The sequence below is a fragment of the Podarcis cretensis genome (assembly GCF_951804945.1).
Source record: "Podarcis cretensis genome assembly, chromosome: 7".
NCBI classification, from domain to species: Eukaryota; Metazoa; Chordata; class Lepidosauria; order Squamata; family Lacertidae; genus Podarcis; species Podarcis cretensis.
In genome coordinates, this window is record NC_137176.1 from 78,526,977 (window position 1) to 78,549,870 (window position 22,894).

Here is a 22,894-nt window from a genome sequence, read left to right on the forward strand (position 1 = left end):
TATAAATAATAAATAATAATAGTAATAATAATAATTACTCTTTAACCAGGCCTTTGGCTGATTGATATCCAGCGCCCTTTTAAAAATGGGGGGGGGGGAGAATTACTGGGTTTTTCTTGTTTTTTATTTTCATTATGTATTTTGTGTTTGTAGATTGCAATTTTATGTGGTTGTACTGCCCTGAGACCTGCAGGCATAGGGCAGTATACAAATTTAAATTGTTGTTGTTGAACGGGCAACATAATGGCAAACAGGATTTAACATATGCAACTGCAAATTACAATCATAGCCTCCCTTGTCCATAGCAGAACCATTCCAGCTTTCTATTATTGGTTTCTTTTTTTCAAATGGTGCAACATGGTTACAACATGGTGCATTTGGTTTCTGTTCTCCTGGCTGCATCAAATAAACGCCTAACTCTGGTCTGTGCAAGTGCCTTGTATGGCGCTGTGGTCTAAACCACTGAGCCTCTTGGGCTTGCTGACTGGAAGGTTGGCGGTTCAAATCCCAACGACAGGTTGAGCTCCCGTTGCTCTGTCCCAGCTCCTGCCAACCTAGCAGTTCGAAAGCACAACAGCACAAGTAGATAAATAGGTGCCCCTGCGGTGGGAAGGTAAACAGCGTTTCTGTGTGCTCTGGTTTCCTCCACAGTGCCCCGTTGCTCCAGAAGAGGTTTAGTCATGCTGGCCACATGAGATGAAAAGCTGTCTGTGGACAAATGCCGGCTCCCTTGGCCTGAAAGCAAGATGAGCGCCGCAACCCCATAGTCGCCTTTGACTGGACTTCACCGTCCAGGGGTCCCTTTAAGGAAGCCCGTCTCAAGCCACGCTCATTGCAGCTCCCACAGCCTCACCCCAACACTCGCACGCACAAAGGGGGCGATCCCATGGCAAAATCTGCTGGGATGACCAGCTGAGGTTGCAGCGGATGTCCTGCTGCGCCAGCTGATTCTTGCTCCGCCAAGCTCAGAAATCTCAAGTCCCCAAGCCTGACTCAGCCAAAGAGAAGCCAACATAACTTGCTCATCCCGGCTCAGTCAATGTAAGCACCAAAAAACGGGGTGCAGGATCAGAGAGGGGGGAAGCTTAGGCTGAATCCTAAGTCAATTCAGCTTCATCTGGCAACTTGACAAAGGACAGTTTGTCAATGCTTGGTCAATGCTTGCTTTCCCTCTTGTCAATGTTCGTGCAGAGCAGCGGCAACAGCCCCACTGCAGAATGGGTTTTCGATCCAGGGTTAACTTTTCGCTGGCTTAATTTACACCATCTTGCTTTGCCCAGCTCTTTGCACACAGGATTGCTCCAACACACAAACACACACACAATATTTAGGTTTTAAAACGTCATTTCATACCATGGCTGCACCACGGTCGACTTCAGGTTTTTGAAAGCTTCCTTACTTCCGTATATGGATGCAAGCTGTACTTCAAAGTTGTATCAAAGACGATTTCCAGACGTATTATTATGCACATAGCTGAAGTGTATAGGCTCTGTCAGCCGGCTGATTTTGCTTTTATGGGCATGGATGGCCAAGTTACTTTGCTAGAGAGCATGAACATGTCATGGGCTGCGTTCTAAAATAGCAGAACACTTCTCATCGGAGCAGCGAGGTATGCTCAGGGACATTGACGCAAGACAAAAAGCCAAACTCCGTGCCAGGAACATTATGCAGATGAAGCAGCAGATTTGCATCGCTTGTACAAACCATTTGTTTTGATTCCAATAGTTGAGATTTCCCTGGGTGGGTTCCTCTTCTATACGCTCCCTGAGCAGAACATCTGAAGCAGAAACTTGAATATCTTTCTGATTATTCTACCTTCCTTGCCCTAAGGCAAAATGTCCAAAAAGGTACTACCTGATAACTGAACAGAGGAAACAAGCCACATTCTGCAAGGGGAGGCATGTATAGGGTCTTAAAAAACAACAACCCTGTAAGGCCTGAGGCCTGAAATTGGACAGGTTCCTTATGAACATAAGAAGACCTCTGCTGCATCAGATAACATTGGGGGGCTGCAGGGAAACTCCCCCCACAAAAGGCCACAGGATGCCAACTTTTGTCTTACAGGAATTGTCTGGACTGTATGTGTGTGACTGTGGTTATAAAATGCTACACAATTCAATATCCTATATTTTAGACCCCATCTACACTTCACATTTCATGGGACGCGGGTGGCGCTGTGGGTTAAACCACAGAGCCTAGGACTTGCCGATCAGAAGGTCGGCGGTTCAAATCCCCATGATGGGGTGAGCTCCCGTTTCTCGGTCTCAGCTCCTGCCAACCTAGCAGTTCGAAAGCACGTCAAAGTGCAAGTAGATAAATAGGTACTGCTCCGGCGGGAAGGTAAACGGTGTTTCCATGCGCTGCTCTGGTTCACCAGAAGTGGCTTAGTCATGCTGGCCACATGACCCGGAAGCTGTATGCCGGTTCCCTCGGCCAATAAAGCGAGATGAGCACCGCAACCCCAGAGTCGGTCACGACTAGACTTAAATGGTCAGGGGTCCCTTTACCTTTACACTTCACATTTAAAGCAGTATCATACCACTTTTATGGCTTCCCCCAAATACTCCTGGGAACTGTACTTTGTTCTGATAGTTGCCAGGAGATAACCCACCCCCATTCCAATTTCCCCTTCAGAGCTAAAATTCCCAGAATGGCTTAACCGTCAATCCCTCTCCCCCCCAGGGAACTTTGGGAATTATAGATCTGTGACAGGAACAGAGGTCTCCTAACAACTCTCAGGACCCTTAGCAAACTACAGTTCCCAGGATTCTTTGGGGGAAGCAAGGGGTGTTTAAAGTGGTATCAGAGTGCAGACGGGGTCTTGCTGCAATGATTCCTCATGCCCCCAAGGAAAGAGAGGAAGCAGAGAAGTAATGGATTAGGGAAAGATCCTAACCCAACCTTTCTCAACCTGTGGGTCCCCAGATGTTGTTGAACTACAACTCCCATCACCCCTAGCTAGCAAGGCCAGAACTCAGGGATGATGGGAGTTGTAGTCCAACAACATCTGGGGACCCACAGGTTGAGAACCACTGTGGACCTAACCCAAATGCGGCTCTGGCTGAAGCCTTGGAACAGAAAATGATTTCATCCATCAATCTCCACCGACAATGGAGTTGCCAATATTTTAACTAGAGTTGTTGGCATCACATAAGCTGCAGTTATGTTTTGATTTGGGCTGGAGCAGCTACAGAAGCTGTGGGGGGGGGGTCTCTTAAAGTGTTTTTGCAAGACCTTTTCCCCACTCATTTGGGGGAATAGAGGATACAGCAAGGTTTTTCACCGCGTCTGATGTTGACTGGAGAACGTCAACTAAGAGCTCAGAGTTTCCACAGGAAATAAAGGCCACAAGAACTGAGAAACCCTCTTTTAATGTGTGGGAAACTCAAAACTACTCGTTTCCTGAAGATAGCAAAGGTTATTTGTGACCGTGTGAGCTGTATCTGAAACAGAGCATTGTCTCACACCTGAGCGAGATTGAAGCTCTCTTTCCCAAGGGTCTGAAAGTCATGGTCAGTTTTGAAGCACCCAGAGCTCAGGCCTGGCTCCATTCATGGCAACAGCATCCATGATGGATTGGAGGAAGTGGGCGCCATGCTCAACTTACTGTAATCCAATTAGTCTCTGAGGCTCTTGCCACTGCAGAGGATGGAGCAAAGGGCCAGGTAAGGACAATTCTCAGAAGAGAGGCTGATTATTAAACCACTCTGGGAACTGTAGCTCTGTGAGGGGAGTAAGGGGCTATTGGCAATTCTCAGCATCCTTTTTGTTGTTGTTTAGTTGTGTCCGACTCTTCGTGACCCCATGGACCAGAGCATGCCAGGCACTCCTGTCTTCCACTGCCTCCCGCAGTTTGGTCAAACTCATGCTGGTAGCTTCGAGAACACTGTCCAACCATCTTGTCTTCTGTCATCCCCTTCCCCTTGTGCCCTCCATCTTTCCCAACATCAGGGTCTTTTCCAGGGAGTCTTCTCCTCTCATGAGGTGGCCAAAGTATTGGAGCTTCAGCTTCAGGATCTGTCCTTCCAGTGAGCACTCAGGGCTGATTTCCTTAAGAATGGATAGGTTTGATCTTCTTGCAGTCCATGGGACTCTCAAGCGTCTCCTCCAGCACCATAATTCAAAAGCATCAATTCTTCGGCGACAAGCCTTCTTTATGGTCCAGCTTTCACTTCCTGTCAGGGAACTGCCATCGGAAGGGCAGGCGGTGGAAGGGCTCACGGAGGTTAGGAGAGACTCGGCAGCAGAGGAGGGAACCAGCAGGGGGAGAGAAGGAGCTCCAAGGGAAAGTGAATCGGAGGGATGGCTCAGAGAGACTTCCAGCGAAAACAGTGGGGAAGTTTCAGGACCTCCTATAGGGACACCCACCCCTCGCCGGAAACTGTCGCGCCGAGAATCCCGAAGACGCGTTTCCGTTAAGGAGCTTCTATGCTGGAAGCGTTTCCGCAAACGCCCACTGTCGGATTCTGCCAGCGATTGAGGGAGTCATGTTTTAGGGGGCTCCGCTATAGACAGAGCTTTGATAACCAGGCCAGACTCTGAGGGACTAAGCTTTACGCACAAGCAGCTCATCATCCCATCACACTTCCATACATCACTACTGGGAAAACCATAGCTTTAACTATACGGACCTTTGTTGGCAAGGTGATGTCTCTGCTTTTTAAGATGCTGTCTAGGTTTGTCATTGCTTTTCTCCCAAGAAGCAGGCGTCTTTTAATTTCGTGGCTGCTGTCACCATCTGCAATGATCATGGAGTCCAAGAAAGTAAAATCTCTCACTGCCTCCATTTCTTCCCGCAAATTATAGTTCCCAGGATTGTTTTTTGGGGGGTAATGGGAGATAGCTGTTTAAAGTGGTATCACAGTGTTTTAAATTGAGGGTGTGGACGTGGCCGCAGCTGAGCCAAGGATTTCTGCAAGGATTTGAGAGATCCAGCTGTTCCACTGTTGAAGTCACAAGGACTGCTTTCCATGCTCCTAGCCCTCTCCCTAAACTTGAAAAACTTCAGCTTTCAAGCCCCCTTCAGACGGAGAAGTGTTGAAAGCCAAAGAACTTGCAGCCAATTTCTTTAAAAGCCTCTGTACTGGGTAGGAACAAAAAGCTCATTGATGTGAAATGGGGGGGGGGGGTTGAATATTCTCTTTCCCCTGACTTCATTGGTTTCTTTTATTTCTTTTTGGTTAGCAACTGCGAGAGAGACAATGGCGTTGAGCTGCCGTGTGCTGGGGTGCAGCTGGTTCCACATATGTTTAAAACAGGGAGCAACAAGCTCGCCCTATTTTTAGCGCCAGGAAGCAAAGGACCATGGAAGTCCCGTGTGCCGTTCTGCCTTGCTCACTTCCCCTGTGAGCAGAAGGTTCCCAAGGTAAGGCGATTCAAAATAATATGAGGATTTTAGGCCCTCCGCCTTATCAAGACTCTACATCTTGTAACCCTAGGGCAGGTATAGGCAAACTCAGCCCTCCAGATGTTTTGGGACTACAACTCCCATCATCCCTAGCTAGCAGGACCCGTGGTCAGGGATGATGAGAGTTGTAGTCCCAAAACATCTGGAGGGCCTAGTTTGCCTATGCCTGCCCTAGGGCCTTTTCCTCTTGCCTGTTTCCTTTCTAGAGGTACCCTACTCCTGTCTCAAACTCTAGATGAGAGATTCTCTTGCAAACCACCTTCAGTTTTAGCTCCTGATCCATCTTCCATTTCTCCACCACCCATTGTTGCTTCAGATCAGGGGTCGGCTCGCCTGGGCCAGTTCACTCCAGCGGAGATCCCTCCATGGGCCGGAACCCGTACCACGGCCGCAATTTCCAGCATCTGAGCAGATGCAATTTCTGGCACTGCAGAAGCAAGTCCCCGCGCCACGCTGCACCGGTTTAGCGAAACATGCGGTGACTCGCTGAGCGGGTGGCTCGGTTCAGGGGCGGGTTGGGGGCCGGTTAAACAACCCCCGTGGGCTGCTTGTGGCATACAGATAGATAAATTAAGGATGTGAGGGACGCAGGTGGCGCTGTGGGTTAAAGCCTCAGCGCCTAGGGCTTGCCGATCGAAAGGTCGGCGGTTCGAATCCCTGCGGCGGGGTGCGCTCCCGCTGCTCGGTCCCAGCGCCTGCCAACCTAGCAGTTCGAAAGCACCTCCGGGTGCAAGTAGATAAATAGGGACCGCTTACCAGCGGGAAGGTAAACGGCGTTTCCGTGTGCGGCTCTGGCTCGCCAGAGCAGCGATATCATGCTGGCCACGTGACCCGGAAGTGTCTCCGGACAGCGCTGGCCCCTGGCCTCTTAAGTGAGATGGGCGCACAACCCCAGAGTCTGTCAAGACTGGCCCGTACGGGCAGGGGTACCTTTACCTTTACCTTTAAATTAAGGATCCATACAATGTTATAATATGCAGAGAATAATATGTGTTGAGAAACCAGAGAGGAGCTGAGGGAAGTCTGGGGTGGGAGGGTGGGTTTTTCTTTGGGGGGGGGAAGGGGGAGGGAAAAAATGAGGGGGGGAAGGAGGAGGATGTATTTTTTTGATAAATTGTCATGTTGAAATTCCTAATAAAATTTTTTTTTTTAAAAAAAGATACTTTGCAATGGGTGTGCATTTTTGTTTATCTATGAATAAGTATCAATAAATCAGCTAATTAAAAAGTGGAATATTAATATTCAAAATGGAGTACTTATAGAGCCACAAATACATTCCATAAGGTTGATTTGGATGTACCTGAGTTTATATGAATTCTGGATACATACACCGATGATATTATTATTATTATTATTATTAGTAGTAGTAGTAGTAGTAGTAGTATTTAATAATAATAATGAAGGTGTAATGATTTGTAAGTGTATATGTATTATCATCATCATTTTATATAGAGATCATCCACACTTCTGTTTATCCCATGAATTCTAGTTGTGGGTCCAAGAGGTTCTTGTTTTGTTCCATGGATTTCCCCCCGGAAAACCCACTGCTTACCACTGAATCAGAACAACTGTCAATTGGGTTTCTTGACCTTCGTTCCGATTCAGCAGTACATTGCGGGCTTTCCCAAAGAAAGCAGCGGGACGGAACTAAATCCTCTCGGACCTGTGACTAGAAATCAAAAGTCAAATGGAATAAATCATGGAACAAAGAGAAGTGTGGCTCAGCCCCCAGTTGAAGAGGTTGGTGCTTCTTTTGATCTGTCGCTTTTGTGTAAGTGCATTTTATCTCTCCCCCCCCCCAAAGGTCAAACACCTTCCCCCTGCCCCGCCAACTTCCCCGGCAACGCCCATTACCTGTTTTCTGGGTCTGACACGGCCATGTTCCGCGTAACGTAGCACATTTTGAGCGGGATCGTCTTCTTGTCTCTGTGGATGGAGAGGGACAGCTGAGACAGGGGGTCGGTGGACGCATTCCCCAGCCGCGGAGATTCGGGTGGGGGGGTCTCCCAGCCAATTTCGGAAACCGGAGACCCTTTCTTGACATAGGGGGTGGCTTCCCTCATGTACTTCACTGTAGCAAAGAAGCAAAGAAGGAGAATGTGAAGGGTGAGTATGCGAAAAAATGTTCCGAGAGCCAAACACTCCTTTTGCTGAAGCACTAGACCATGAGTAACTCATGTGGTTCCCTGCTGCCTCCATTGGCCTAGATGACCCTCCTCTGTTCAGCCCCTAAAGATACTCCCTCACTCAACATTCGGGATCAAATTCATCCTAGTCGAGACAAACGTTAAGGCACACTTGACAAGGAGCGCACAATGACATAGAGTGGAGTAGGAGAGCTGAAAATAACCAATACATTTTGCATCTGGCAACCCATGTGTCCCTTTCATTTCAGACAGTACATGGGCAGAAGAGTCTAAAAAGCCCGAGAGACACAAATTGTCACATCCCTTTCTAGCAGCGATGGTGGCTCATTTACCAGAAATAATGTATTTAGCATTAACTCTGGAAGTGTATACAGTGGTACCTCGGGTTACATACGCTTCAGGTTACATACGCTTCAGGTTACAGACTCCGTGAACCCAGAAATAGTACCTTGGGTTAAGAACTTTGCTTCAGGATGAGAACAGAAATCGTGCTCCGGCAGCACGGCAGCGGCAGGAGGCCCGATTAGCTAAAGTGGTGCTTCAGGGTAAGAACAGTTTCAGGTTAAGTACGGACCTCTGGAACGAATTCAGTACTTAACCCGAAGTACCACTGTACAGTCGTACCTCGGAGATTGAACGGAATCCATTCTGGAAGTCCGTTCGACTTCCAAAGTGTTTGGAAACCAAAGAGCGGCTTCTGATTGGCTGCGGGAAGCTCCTGCAGCCAGTCAGAAGCTGCGGAAGCTCCGTCAGACATTCAGCTTCCAAAATAAGTTCAAAAACCAGAATACTCACTTCTGGGTTTTGATCGTTCGGGAGCCAAAACATACGAGTACCAAGGCGTTCGACAACCAAGGCATGACTGTACTTGAACTATGCCTCCTAGATCAAAATATACACAGGAGGCTGTTTGTTTGTTTGTAGCCTCCTGTGTGTATTTTGCTCTAGGAAGCATAGTTTGGTCAGAATTGAAGAGACACTTCCAGAGTTAACATTACGCACAAACATACACACACCAAACTCAGTTTGCTAATTGTTTTTAGATTGTGTCAACTTAGCAACAGTTTTAAAGAGGCAAGAGTCGCTTTTCCTACAAGTCAATCCAAGCCGGACGTGCTTTGACCGTTCTTAAGAACGGCCACCATGCAACTGCAAAGCAGACCTACTTCTGGCCTTGCAAAGCTTAATGCTTTGTGGAGCAACTTGAGCTAAGCTCTTTAAAATGCAGGAGAGGAGAGGAGAGGGGATGGGATGGGAGACCAAAGCCAGAGAGAGCAACTCGGACTGAAAACTAAACAACAGGCTGGAACATTCAGATGTGAATGCAGCTCCCAGGACATTGTCAACAAGAGTAAAACATCCTTCCACTTCGCCCTGCCAAGTCCCAGGTCCTGTTTCTCATTTCTCAATTCTTAAATCCATCATGTCTCAGTTGAACATCAATTTGCATCAATTTTTTTTAAAAAAGCAAAGCCTGCATGAAAACTGGCATGGATTTTTTGGGTGACATTTTGCTCAATAATAGGCTGCTTTTTTTTTGCAAGCCATTCCCTTAAATATGATACATTTTTGTATGCTACTAATCACTAATATATAGATTTTTGGGTGCGCTTAGATTATATACTTTTTTGTATATAAAATTCAGAGGAGTGCAAATTTGAATAACCACGTTTTAACATAAAATCAATTGAATTGTGCTACCACAATTCCAATAGTGCATGGGGTTGTGCATTTTCTGGAGTTCTGTTGCTCCAATATACCACAAAACTACTCTATTTCTCTATTAAAATATTATTCTGCTGCCTTCTTTCCTTCATCCTTACTATATTTGTCAATTTAAACATATGTACAATTTCTCATAAGTGCACAATCCAGATCGTTGGGAGTTCTTATTTTCTTCCATTTTGCAGTAATCAACATTCGAGATGCAGTTAAGAGATGCTCTCACATTGTGATGCCTTCAGACAACACTGAGTGCTTTACAAAACTGGACAATACAATCAAGGTGTCTAATAATAATTGATAACCTGTTATAATTTCAATTTTGTTTATTATGTCTATACCAAATATCTTATTTTGGGACAAAACCAGAAAATAGGGGCCATATCTGCGTTTACTGTCTGACAGCTCCAGCACATATTCCTAGTATTGCTATAAATACCTTCAAGCCTTTTCAGACTCTGAAGACCTGGCAGTAGCCAGCGGTGAATGATTCTAACATCTTCCCGAAGGGTACAGAATTTTTCAGAAATACATTTCTGTTTCTTTTATGATTTGAAGTCCAAGCAACCTGATTTTCTATAAAGCTATTTTTATTCATTGTACTCCAACTGCCTCTCTGAACTTGAAGCTTCTATATCTACCTATGGCTTTAAATGCTTTATGTTACACCATAGCCCAAAAGTGTCCTGGGAGGAAAAGGGCATCCCATTTTTTCTAATAAGAGGATGGCAGCCATTTTGGGCGCCATGATCTCATGTGATTTCATGCTACGATTTCACCCTGAAAAAGTACTGGGAGGGGGGCTGTGATCTTGCACGGTGCCCCAAAACGCGTTTTTGGGCACTGTGCCTGATAAAATGCTTTTTTCAAGGAGAGGGGATCACAGTGTGAGATTGTGTGAGATCACAGCGCCCAAAATGGCCGCCCTCTCGTGAGAAAAAACAGGAAGATGGCGTCCCAGAAGATCATTTTTGCCTTTGATGTGTTGGAAGCTATGATTGCATACCTGGTAAAAGGACATTTTGGTCTTACACAGGAAACATGATACACCAGAGTGAGTCTGGTGTCTCCAAATTCCAGATGGGTCAAAAGCATGAAAGAGCAGCAAATAATGATGACATCTGTCGTATGAACTTTGCATTTTTACTGCCCATCTGAAGGTGCAAGGCTGGGAGGTTGGTTATGAGAAGCCCCAATTGCCCTCCCTCCTTGCACTTCGTACTTTAAAAGGCCAAATTCTGTATTACAAATCCCACATACAGACAGGTATTGATAGCCACATTTCAGTTTCATATTGGGTGGCCTCTTGTCCTGAGAGGACAGGATGTATTATGGCTTTCAAAGAAGTTCAATAAAGTTTATCAAGCGGTCAGGATCTGTTCTTGACTCCTACACCAAGTGTTTCAACAGCCAACCATACAGTGGTACCTCAGGTTACAAACACTTCAGGTTACAGACTCCGCTAACCCGGAAGTAGTACCTCAGGTTAAGAACTTTACCTCAGGATGAGGGAGGCTCCATTAGCTAAAGTGGTACCTCAGGTTAAGAACGGTTTCAGGTTAAGAACAGACCTCCGGAACTAATTAAGTTCGTAACCAGAGGTACCACTGTATTAGGAAATGCCCACTCTGCCTCAGTCTCTGTTTGTATTGGGTCATCATTTGTAATAAGCTGCAATTTAGCACAGCCTTTGCCAGTCCTGGTGCCCCATTGGTTTGGGGGGTTTTTGAACTACAAATCCCCCCATGGAGTTGTGCAAGAGGTGTACTCCAGAAACATCTGGAGGGCACCAAGGTTGGTTAGACCTAACCAGTGTTAGAAATTAGCCAGGCACATTTTGCGACTTGTGTGGCTCCACTTGCAACCAGATGGAGATCTCTGGATTCCAGGCTGGGCATCTCCATCTGGCTGGCTTACTTTCTTAAGCAAGTAAGCAGAAGACGTTATTCGCTGCATTTGTATTCCACCTTTTTCTCCAAGGTGTCTATGGTTCACCCCCATTCCTCAGTGAATCCCTAAAACGACCCTGTGAAGTGGACTAAGAGGCTATGGCCAGTGAGCTTCATGACTGAGTGAGGGATTTTAACCCTGATCTCCCAGCTTCTAGTCCGACACTCTAACCACTACACCACCTTGGCTTCCTGGAGCACTTCTGCAATGGGGCAGCTCTATAAATTAAGTTGGTAAACAAACATGGTGAAAGCAAAAGGTCACTTAGAGAAGGACCTGAAATATTTTTTTCTTGAAGCTTGAATTTGTTTTATTCTGGATTGTTTTATTTGATGTTTTAATAAGTTGTAAACCGCTCTGAGATTTTTTTTTCTTTAGAATAAAAAGTGGAATAGAAATGAAACAAATAATAGTATAGATGGTATATTACACCAGTGAAATTAGCTAAAATGTATAAGACAAATAATAAATGTTGGAAATGTAAAGAAAAAGAAGGAACATTTTATCATATGTGGTGGGAATGTAAAAAAGTAAAGATATATAATGAGATGAAAAAGATGTTGAAATATACATTTTTTAAAAAACCAGAAGCATTTTTACTTGGTATTATAGGTCAGGACATTAATAGGCAAGATGTTAAATTGTTTGTATATGCAACAACTGCAGCAAGAGTATTGTTAGCCCAGAAATGGAAACAAGAAGAAATTCCAATGAAAGAAGAATGGCAGATGAAATTAATGGACTATGCAGAATTGGAAAAAATGACAGGAAGGATTCGAAACCTGAGGGACCAGAGATTTATAGAAGATTATAAGAAGTATATGAATTATTTGAAGAGCAACTGTAATCAACAAATTATGCTAGTAGGACTACAAGAAGTTTTGTAAGGAGAAATATACAAAGTGTTAAAAGATAGAGATATTGGTTAAGAGTTTGAAATGTAATAGGGAAGATAAGAAATGCATACTGAGAGATTAGATTGGAAAATTTTCAGACAGGATTGATGGAAGTCAAAAATTTGAATAAGATGTAAAAGTACCGTATTTTTCGCAGCTAGTTTTTTGGGGGGGAAATCAAGGAAAAAATTTTTATTTCCCCCCCAGGTTTGCGCAGCCATCCCCAAGCTAGAAGAGGGAGACAGAGCACTCCGTCTCCCTCTTCTGCCTTCAGGGACAGCCTCTCTAGCCTCCATGGGGCAGCGGCTTGCCCTGCTGTCCCCCGAGCTTGAGGGCTGGCAATGGGGAGAAGCAAGCTTGCTTCTCCCCCCCCCCCCGCCAGCCTCCAGACCAGGTCCGGGAATAGCGGGGTGGTGGCGCTCCGCCTCCCCGCTATCCCGCGAGCTTGTGGGGCTGGCGGGGGGGGGGGGAGAGAAGCAAGCTTGCTTCTCCCCCCCACCAGCCTCCAGATCAGGTCGGGGAATAGCGGGGTGGCAGCACTCCGCCTCCCCGTTGTCCCCTGAGCTTTTGGGCCGCAGGCTGCTGCCCGCAAGCCTTGCGAGCCCGCAGGACCTCCCGCCGGGCTCCCAAGGCTTGCGTATAGCTTCCTGGAGCCTGGAGAGCGAGAGGGGTCGGTGCGCACCGACGCCTCTCGCTCTCCAGGCTTCAGCGAAAGCCTGCATTCGCCCCATAGGACGCACACACATTTCCCCTTCATTTTTGGAGGGGAAAAAGTGCGTCCTATAGGGCAAAAAATACGGTATGTTTAATTACTGTTGAAAATGATATGTTAAACACACACACACACACATATATAATGAAACAAATAATAAAAATAAATTTCATTGCAAAAAAAGGCACCTAGACATTCTTGTTGCGGCAACTGCAACATAGGTTTAAGGTGCCCTTTGGCGATTAGCTTACATATCTGGGTTCCTAACACTTCCTCCGTTTCTCGGTTCCGACCTGATCCGACGCTTACAGACACATGCAGGTTAAAAGCGCCATCTAAAAACTCACATCGCTGACCCCACAACCTCTTTCAGGCAGAGGCTCTAATCACCACATACTAATTAATAATCCACGGTCTCTTTGTGTATGGCAAATTACAAAAAAAACCCCCAATAATATTGCGGTCAAGCAATTAAAATTCCAATGCTCAGTTCCTTCCTCATCCCCACTGCCGGTACTTTCACCCTCCACGCCGAAAATGACAGGAAACGAGGAAGCGGCAGTTGAACAAATTAATCCTCTGGCACTTGCTGAGGGCTCGGCGTTTGTTGCTTGCTTTGCAAGGCAAGGCAGAGCCGTTGTTTCAAAAGAGCACTTCATTTGTGCGCAATCCTGCCAAGCCCCCAAAACATTTCCACAATTAATCCTTTGTTACTATTCGCAGATGACATTTGGGGAGGTGGAGGGGGGGCGGAAGCAAAGAAGAAAAGCATGCGTCTAACAAAGGGAAGTCAACACGGCAAATTTGATCAAATATATCAGACTATGGAGCTTCTGGAGCGTCTTATGGCTCATGCAGGTTAGCAAAAAGCGGCAGAGGCAACAAAAGGAGCTACAGTTCATTGTCTGGGGAGGACCTGTAGCTGAGGGGTGGGACAACTGCTTTGAATGTAGAAGGTCAGGATCAATCCCAGCATCTCCAGTTGGAGCTGTCTATATAAACTGAATATTATCAATCAAAGATCTGATTAAGAGCCATCAGCCCAGCTTAAAGGAAGTCATCGTTTGCAGCAGTCGCCTATTGAGATCCTTATTCTTCTTCGGCGATCACTCATAGCCGAGTAAGATTGTCTTCCATAAACACAGTTTTAAAAGTGAGTACGTAAGTGACTGTGGGGGCCAATTCTGGATCCACACGTCCTTCCACAGTGGGGATATAGGTTTCCGGGTGGGAGTTGATCACAGTGTGAATTTGCCAAGCGTGCCTTCCTCCTAGCACGTTTCTCCCTTGCGTCCTGAGTTCGTGCGTCTTCAAAGAACCATGACACCGTTGGTAAAGGCTGTTCTCCATGAATGGTGGTGGCCACAACCTCCTCAAGCAAAAAACTTGGTATGGAGGATCATCTTGAGCCTGCAGAATGCCAGAATCCCATCAGAACCGACTGGATCAGGGCGTGTTTCATCAAGCATCGTGCTTCCCGCACTAGTCGACGCCCACCATTGGTACGTGCGCCCTCAGTGCAACCTGTGAGCCAAAACAGGTGGGCCAACCCTGCTCAGTAGCTTAGGACCTGGCATCTGGTAGACTACCCCTGAACATGGAGGCTCTGTAACTTGTCACGTATTGCTGAGTGGGGGAAGCACATATTGTTAACCCCACCCCCAGTTTTAAAGCCTATGCGTGTAGGATCTCCTCCAATGGTCTCTCTGGTACATGGCAGAAATTCACAGAAGCTTGAGAAAGAAGCAACAAAGGTTTAAAGGTAAAAGGACCCCTGACCATTAGGTCCAGTTGTGACCGACTCTGGGGTTGCGGTGCTCATCTTGCTTTATTGGCCGAGGGAGCCGGCGTACAGGTGTACGTGTACGTGTATGTGGCCACCATGACTAAGCCGCTTCTAGCGAACCAGAGCAGCGCACGGAAACACCATTTACCTTCCCGCTGGAGTGGTACCTATTTATCTACTTGCACTTTGACATGCTTTTGAACTGCTAGGTTGGCAGGAGCAGGAACCAAGCTCACCCCGTCGTGGGGATTTGAACCGACGACCTTCTAATCGGCAAGTCCTAGGCTCTGTGGTTTAATGCACAGCACCACCCAGGTTTAACCCACAGTGCCACCCAGGTTTAACAAGGGTTTATGGAGGGTAAAACATGCAGCCACCTTTGCAAAGCTGCCCCCCCCCAAGGCCCCAATACTGGGTAGCAGAGAGACCTCTGGTGCTCTCCTTTCCCTCACTACATAAAACCTATTTCTGTTTTACCAAGTCAGATGAGCAACTTGATAATTCACAAGGGACCTGCCCTTTACAGCGCAGAAATGCCACATACCAGGAGTTCAGGCATAGCGCTTTCAGTATGTTTGAGTGAATCTCAAATATTTGCAGAACAGCATGGCAGGGAACGCCAGGAGTTGCGAAACAAGACAAACTTCTCACAAAATACTTTAAAAAGACGTTTTCTGTTCGTGGGTACCTAGCCGTAAATTCAGAATCTTTCTTGGCTGCAAAGTAATTTATGCTTCCTGCAGTTGAAATATTTCATTTTGTTTCATGTTGAGCATTTGGACTCCCCTACCTTTGAATATTTCATTCCAAAGTTGGTAGGCAACCTCTGTCTTTCCAGATGTTACTAGATTCTTAGCTCCCATCAGCCCCTGCCAGCATAGCCAAAATAGTTTTAAAAAATAAATTCAGGTAAGATAGGAAAGAAAGTATAAGAGGGCGAGGGCTGCCATGAATCACTATCGTAGCACTGAAGGATGAAAGTAGTTCAGTAAGTTTACACAACAAGGTACTTGGTTTTATAATGCTACAAAATAATGAAAGCTACAGGACGCTTCTACTACATATTGAGATGAACACCTTTCACCATACCCCATCTCAACAAAGGGTCCTTCACTTTGGCAGGGTCATAACAATGAAAGCTCATTGAAAATATTTGTATACAGACTAATAATGTATTTGGCCCAAATTTTATCCCACTGAATGTTGACTTCACTTTCCCATGCTTAAATGTACTAGCAGTCTCATACTCAGTACAGTGGTTCCTTGGGTTACATACGCTTCAGGTTACAGACGCTTCAGGTTACACACTCCGCTAACCCAGAAATAGTGTTTCAGGTTAAGAACTTTGCTTCAGGATGACAACAGAAATCGTGCTCCAGCGACGCAGTGGCAGCAGGAGGCCCCATTAGCTAAAGTGGTGCTTCAGGTTAAGAACAGTTTCAGGTTAAGAACAGACCTCCAGAATGAATTAAGTACTTAACCCAAGGCACCACTGTACAGTTCAGGAATCCTAAGAAAGCAAATGATTCACGCAGCTCCTAATCAATGATTAAAATCAGTGTGATTTTGAAAGGCTCCACAGAAGCATAGAATTGCAGAGTTGGACCCCAGGAATCATCTAGTCCCATCCCCTGCAATGGAGGAATCTTTTCGTCCAACATGGGACTTGAACCCACAACCCACAAGGAGTCTTGTGCACTACCAAATGAGCTATCCATCTGCCATCTTAATTTAAAATGGCATTCAACTGTATACAAACACAGACCCAAACCCGCTCCTTGGTCTTCGGAAACCACGATGCAAAATTGGGTTACGATACGTTGAGAGCTGTACAAATGAACAGCGAGCAGACGAGTCACTTCTCAAAATAAACAAGCAGACTGGCAGAAGGTACCCAGAGTTGCCTGGGAATTCTAAAGGGCCCAAAATTGCTGTGATTTATAAATCAAGCATTTTGGTCGCCATTTTCTGAACCTTTTCCAACTCTACAATATCCTTTTTGAGGTGAGGCAACCAGAACTTTACACGGTACTCCAAATGCGGTTGTGCCATAGATTTGTACAATGGCATTATATTGACAGTTTCACTAAAGGAAGGAACTTTTTATCACATGTGGTGGAAATGTAAAAAAGTGAAAAAATTCTGGGAAATGATTTATAATGAGATGAAAAAGATGTTGAAATATACATTTATTAAGAAACCAGAATCATTTTTACTTGGCATTGTAGGAAATCATATTAATAGACAGGATTGTAAGTTGTTTTTATATGCAATGACAGCATCAATAATATTACTGGCACAAAAATGGAAGCAAGAAGAATTACCGACAAAAGAAGAATGGAGGATGAAGTTGATGGACTATGCAGAATTAGATAAATTAACAGGAAGGATCAGAGATTCTTAGAAGACTGGAGTAAATATATGAACTATCTGAAAAGTAATTGTGATGAACAGACTATGCTAGTAGGACTGCAAGAAGTTTTGTAAAGTGGATTCTTTAAAATATTGCAAGAAAGACTATGAAGAGAATTATTAGTCAAGGATAATTAGACGTAATACAGAAATTAAGAAATGCAGAATCAGTGATAAAGAATGGAAAATCATCAGAGGTGTTGACAGAAGTCTAAAATATTGTATGAGATGAGAAGTTATGTTGTATGACTGTTGGAACTGATATGTTAAAAAATCAATTAAAATGTATATATATAAAAAGATATTGGCAGTTTCGCTATCAATTCCTTTCCTGGCATTTTCATTGAGCTATTAACGATGACCTCAAGGTCTCGGAAAAAAGTGCGGAGAGCTGAAGGAGGAAGTTGGATGAGCGAAACTCTTTTCTGCTTCCTCTTTCGGATCTGTGTGCTTTTTCAAGGCTCAGATGTGTTCTACCGGAGCTACCTTTTACCCAGATCCCTTGGAAAAGCAGTATGTGTGCATGTGTGTTTCCTTGAGTGACCTGATTTGGGGAGCTTGCGGCGAGGAGTGATCAGAGGAGGTGACGCCAACAACACTCGCTCTAAAATCCACATGTGCACACAAGCCAAAATAGCTGGCAACCTCTGATTGGAGGCCAGTTTCCTTGTTCAAACTTGGATTGTGACAAATTTCCTGTCAGCGCACCATTTTTGAGCCTCTGCATGGCTCACTCAACAGGATCTTTCCAATTGCTGCATTTTGGACTGCAACGACTTTTCCCCTAGGGGGAAAAAACTGCTTAATATGTCTAGGCAGGTTTTTTTCATTGTCTGGAAACAGATTATGTAATCTGGGTGTTTTACTGAAGTTGTTCCTGATTCTTGGGCCCTGCCGTCATAGGATAACCCTTTGTCCCTCTACCAGTTTTCGCTTTGCCGTAAGACCATTTATCGGGATTATATGAGTGAGCAAATTGGAGAATGGAGGCGCCTGTATGTCACATGTTCTTGGCAACGAGACAGTATTTGTCTTACCTTCTAGCAATCACCGTTTATCTCAGTTAGCCTTGGTGTTAGGAATACTTACATAACTTGCAGATAACCCTTATCGTTACATCCGTACGGCATGAGCTGGCAAGTGTCATTATTCCTTCGGATTCTCTTGCCTGAACATACTGAGGATTAGGAACAGACGCCCACTCTTCAAAAACCATCAGAATAATGCCAGTAATCAGAGGACTGCAAGATAATTTAATTTATCTGATTTGCAAAGATTTCTGATTCCCATGTCTTTAGCTGGAGAGGAGCTAAAAGTCATGCCTTTCTCTGTGTGCTCCAGTTCTGATGCTCAAAGCAAATTCCTGGACTCATAGTTCTTTGACTTGTACATCTTTTGAACCAGGTTCCCTCAGAAGTTTGGGAGAGGTGGCCTGGAAGAGAGCTATCTTTGTGGCAACCTCTAGATCAGGGCTTCCCCAAAATGGGTCTCCAGCTGTGTCTGAACTACAACTCCCATCATCCCTAGCTAGCAAGACAAATGGTCCAGCGTGATGGGAACTGTAGTCCAAAAACAGCTGCTGGAGATCCTTTTTGGGGGAAACCTTGCTCTAGATTGTGGAAGACTCTCACGCACCCCCAAATAGATGCATCTTCATTGTATAGCTTCTGCCCCATGCTGAAAACATGCCACTTACCCATGGGTATTTGAGAGTTGAGGTATTTTTGTTTCTGTGTGACCCACCTCTGTTGTTGATTTTATGCTGTTCTGCTCCATTTGGAATGGTTTTACTTGTTTTATAATTGCAACTGTTTAATCCGTCTTTTTATAATTGTCTACTCTGTTGCTGCAACCTGCCCGGGGACCTAATGGCGAAGGCGGGGAAGACATTTTGGGTTGCATTCAGTGTTTGTCATCCTCACAGTAGATACACAGGTCCATTAATTTCAAGGGTCTACTCTGAGCATTAACAACACAAGATGCTACCTTGCTCTCTCTCTCTACTGTATAGTGTAAAAAACCACCCCAAAACAAGGCAGATTCCACAAGCCTTGAGTCCACCCAAAAGTACATTAACAAGAAGTTTAAAAATTTAGCTGGGAAGCTATCTGGAGTTTGTCCTTATTCTCCAACTTCCCTGACCTTTTGTCTCGTTTTTTAAAAGATGGTGAACATGCAGGGAGAAGTTTGTGTTGTTGCTTACTTTAATCTCTCTCTCTCTCTCTCTCTCTCTCTCTCTCTCTCTCTGGTGTCCAGCACCTATTAGTGCTTTTTGGGGGGTTGGACTATATGACCCTTGGAGACCCTTCAAATCCTATGAACTCAGTGAACCAACTCTGTCCAGCACATTCACCATCTGAACATGAACCAGAGAAAGACAGATAGTTACAGGGAACCAGTTACAGGGAACCAGGCAGTGATAGTTACCGTATTTTTCGCTCTATAAGATGCACCAGACCACAAGATGCACCTAGTTTTTGGAGGAGGAAAACAAGAAAAAAAATATTCTGAATCTCAGAAGCCAGAACAGCAAGAGGAATCGCTGCACAGTGAAAGCAGCAATCCCTCTTGCTGTTCTGGCTTCTGGGATAGCTGCGCAGCCTGCATTCACTCCATAACACACACACATTTCCCCTTACTTTTTAGGAGGGAAAAGGTGAGTCTTATAGAGCAAAAAATACAGTACAGGGAACCAGGCAGAGGGCCTTCTCGGTAGTGGTGCCCTCCCTGTGGAACGCCCTCCCACCAGATGTCAAAGAGAACAACTACCAGACTTTTAGAAGACATCTGAAGGCAGCCCTGTTTAGGGAAGCTTTTAATGTTTGATGTATTACAGTATTTTAATATTTTTTTTGGAAGCCCAGCCAGATGGGCAGGGTAAAAATAATAAATTATTATTATTATTGTCAGAGCTGCCCGAGGTCCCAACTCACAAAGGACCAACGCCAGTTCGTTGTTATATACAAAAGTCTTTATTGAAGTTCAGTTTCGATTTCAAAGCCGCGGCGCGCAGCTCTACGTCTCAAACTCTAGACCGCTGAAGCTCCGTCTGAATCTCCTCCCCCCAGACACCAGTTTAAGACTCTAGCCTTGCTCCACCTCTTCCTTTGCTCTTTCCTCCTCTGGGTCCGCCTGTCCGCTGGGGTCTTGCCCTTCCTAGACTCTTCTGACGCTGAGTCCCCTGAGTCTTCCCCCCACCTCCGGCGGGCTTTAGGACCTGGTTCCCAATCCAGGTTTTCTGCTTTCCCGCGCGCCTGTACATTCGAACTTGGCGCGTGCGCCCAGCCGGCAACCTTTCTCCTGACCGTTACACTGCTCCTGTCACTGCTCCCCCCTTCGGGGAGGCTAGCTGGACCTGACCTCCCCTCCGTTCCCTCACTCTCCGATAGAAGCGTGGTCAGCCCTGACTCATCTTCTCTCCCTGCTGGAGGAGACGCTGGCCCTGATACCTGGGACTCTTCCCCCCCACTACGCTCTGGTGGAGGAGCTGGTCCTGATCTCCCGCTGCTGCTTTGGGACTCTCCGCTGGCCCCTTGCTTCTGGTGCATCCCCCCTGGGACCCCCCTTGCCCTGGCCCTCGGCGCCCCCCTCTGGGAATCTTCTGATTCGCTGGAGAAGCTCATGGAATCTCTCGTGCCACTGTCATACTCCCCTACGCTGCCCTCAGATTCTTCCCCTTCGCTCTCCATTTCCTCTCTCCCCTGTGCCTCTGCTCCTGAGCCCCTGACAATTATATTATTATAGACAGAGAGAGAGAGAGAGAGAGTGTAATACTTTAGATTGCACTGCTCTCATTGACTATTAAGGAATGAGACAGCTTAGTTGGTAGAGCAAGAGACATAAACTCAAGAGTCATGGGTTTGAAACTCACGTTGGACAAAAGATTCCTGCATTGCAGGGGGTTCGACTAGATGATCTCTGTGGTCCCTTCCAACTCTACAATTCTATGATTCCATTATACACCTGGGTGTATAATGCCCTATATATCAGCCCCAATCCTCTCCGAAGCCTTGTCATCTAGGAAAGGACAACAGAATAAAACAAACAGTGCTGGTTGCCATCAGCAAGCTGGCCTTTAGGGTCCTTGCCACTGTCAATTTGTCTCCTGGTTTTTAAAGGACAACAACTAAGTCCTAGCTTTGCCGCAAATGTCACAGCGAGATAAACAATTTAACATTTATAATGTCTCTCATCTGCAGTTTCTCAGATCTCTCTCACCTGCATGCAAACACACACACACACAAGTTCCCTGGGTGCTCCCAGTATTAACCTGAGGAACTATTTCTGGGTTAGCGGAGTCTGTAACCTGAAACGTATGTAACCTGAAGCGTATGTAACCGAAGGTACCACTGTAATACAGTGGTGCCTTGCAAGACGAAAAGAATCCGTTCCGCGAGTCTCTTCGTCTTGCGGTTTTTTTGTCTTGCGAAGCAAGCCCATTAGCGGCTTAGCGGATTAGCGCTCTTAGCGGCTTAGGGGCTTAGCGGATCAGCTGATAAGCGGCTTAGCGGATCAGCTGATAAGCGGCTTAGCGGATCAGCTGTTAAGCGGCTTAGCGGCTTAGCGGATCAGCTGATAAGCGGCTTAGCGGCTTAGCGGATCAGCTGATAAGCGGCTTAGCGGCTTAGAAAAAGGGGGCGAAAGGAAAAAAACCCCGCAGGAACTCGCAAGACATTTTCGTCTTGCGAAGCAAGCCCATAGGGAAATTCGTTTTGCGAAGCACCTCCAAAATGGAAAACCCTTTCGTCTAGTGTGTTTTCCGTCTTGCGAGGCATTCGTCTTGCGGGGCACCACTGTAGTAATAGTAATAGTAGTAGTAATAGTAATATCCCGTGGGGAAAATGGCACATAGACACTGATAATGCCAAGGTTGCAAGTTCAATCCCTGTATGGGACAGTTGCAAATTCCTGCATTGCAGGGGGCTGGACTAGATGATCCATGATCCTCAGGGTCCCTTTCCAACTTTATAATTCTATGATTTATCTATGATTCTGTTATGGTGACTACAACCTAGCTTTAAGGTGCGGCTAGTTTGCATATCCGAGTTTCTAACACGGACTGTAATCCAGACAAAGTGAGGCAGGAGTGAATCACACCGAAATCAATAAAGTTTTAATACTTAGCTATGTGATCACGTTTGCACACGCAACTTGTGCGCTTAACTCCCACTGCGATCAAGGGATGACTCGCAGGTGCGAAGCAGCTTGCAGCAAAGACACCAGAATGTTTCTCTAACCACGGTTTAAATCACGAGGGGAATGCGGTTGTATGACTAGCACCTAAAACTTCAGCTGCTGAGTTTGGTTTCCAGGAGAACTAGAAACGCATCCTGGCTTCCGGACGATTGGGGAAATCATCTGCTTTGCATGCAGACGGTCCCAAGTTCAAGTTGCAGTATCACTAGATAGGGCCGGGAATGTCCCCTGCCTGAAACCATGCAGAGATGCTGTCAGTCAGTGTTGACAAAGCCTCTCCTCCTCCCAGAGGGGAGGGATTGTGAGCAGGAATAGCTTCCTGATTGGTTCTGCTGCCGCAGCCAAGCCTCCCAGCCAACCAATAGGGCCGGCTGGTGTGCGGGGCTAAATGCATTTAAACAGCCACGGCAGCCCTCTTCTCTCATTCTGTTCCTGTTCTGAATCGTGCAGTGGCCCGCAAGCTGCTATATATGAATGGCCATGTGACTGCACACCCTGACATCCGATTCAGTGATGTGTTTTTTGTTATGTACTGAAGTTCTCACCCTGGGCCAGCAGGGGGATACTGTAGATAGTTATGCAAATAAGGGATCGAAAGTGACGTTCAGTGATTGGATAGTTTTAGAAAATTGTTACAGTTACGTTGTACTGGAGCTCTATATAAGC

The 22,894-nt window shown here is 45.8% G+C and overlaps 1 protein-coding gene and 1 long non-coding RNA gene across 2 annotated transcripts in view; both read right to left on the minus strand.

Annotated features, from left to right (window-relative positions):
• Window positions 1-22,894, minus strand: part of SNTB1 (syntrophin beta 1) — a 110,544-nt gene that overhangs the window by 38,213 nt on the left and 49,437 nt on the right. The window contains exon 2 of the mRNA XM_079984353.1: window positions 7,262-7,478. Within this exon, the coding sequence (XP_079840479.1) occupies window positions 7,262-7,478 (217 nt within the window). The remainder of the gene's footprint in view (window positions 1-7,261; window positions 7,479-22,894) is intronic.
• Window positions 19,986-20,758, minus strand: LOC307220620. The gene is made up of 2 exons (XR_013840998.1): window positions 20,441-20,758; window positions 19,986-20,392 (listed from the first exon to the last, which is right to left on the minus strand). It is a non-coding gene; the product is annotated as an uncharacterized lncRNA (long non-coding RNA).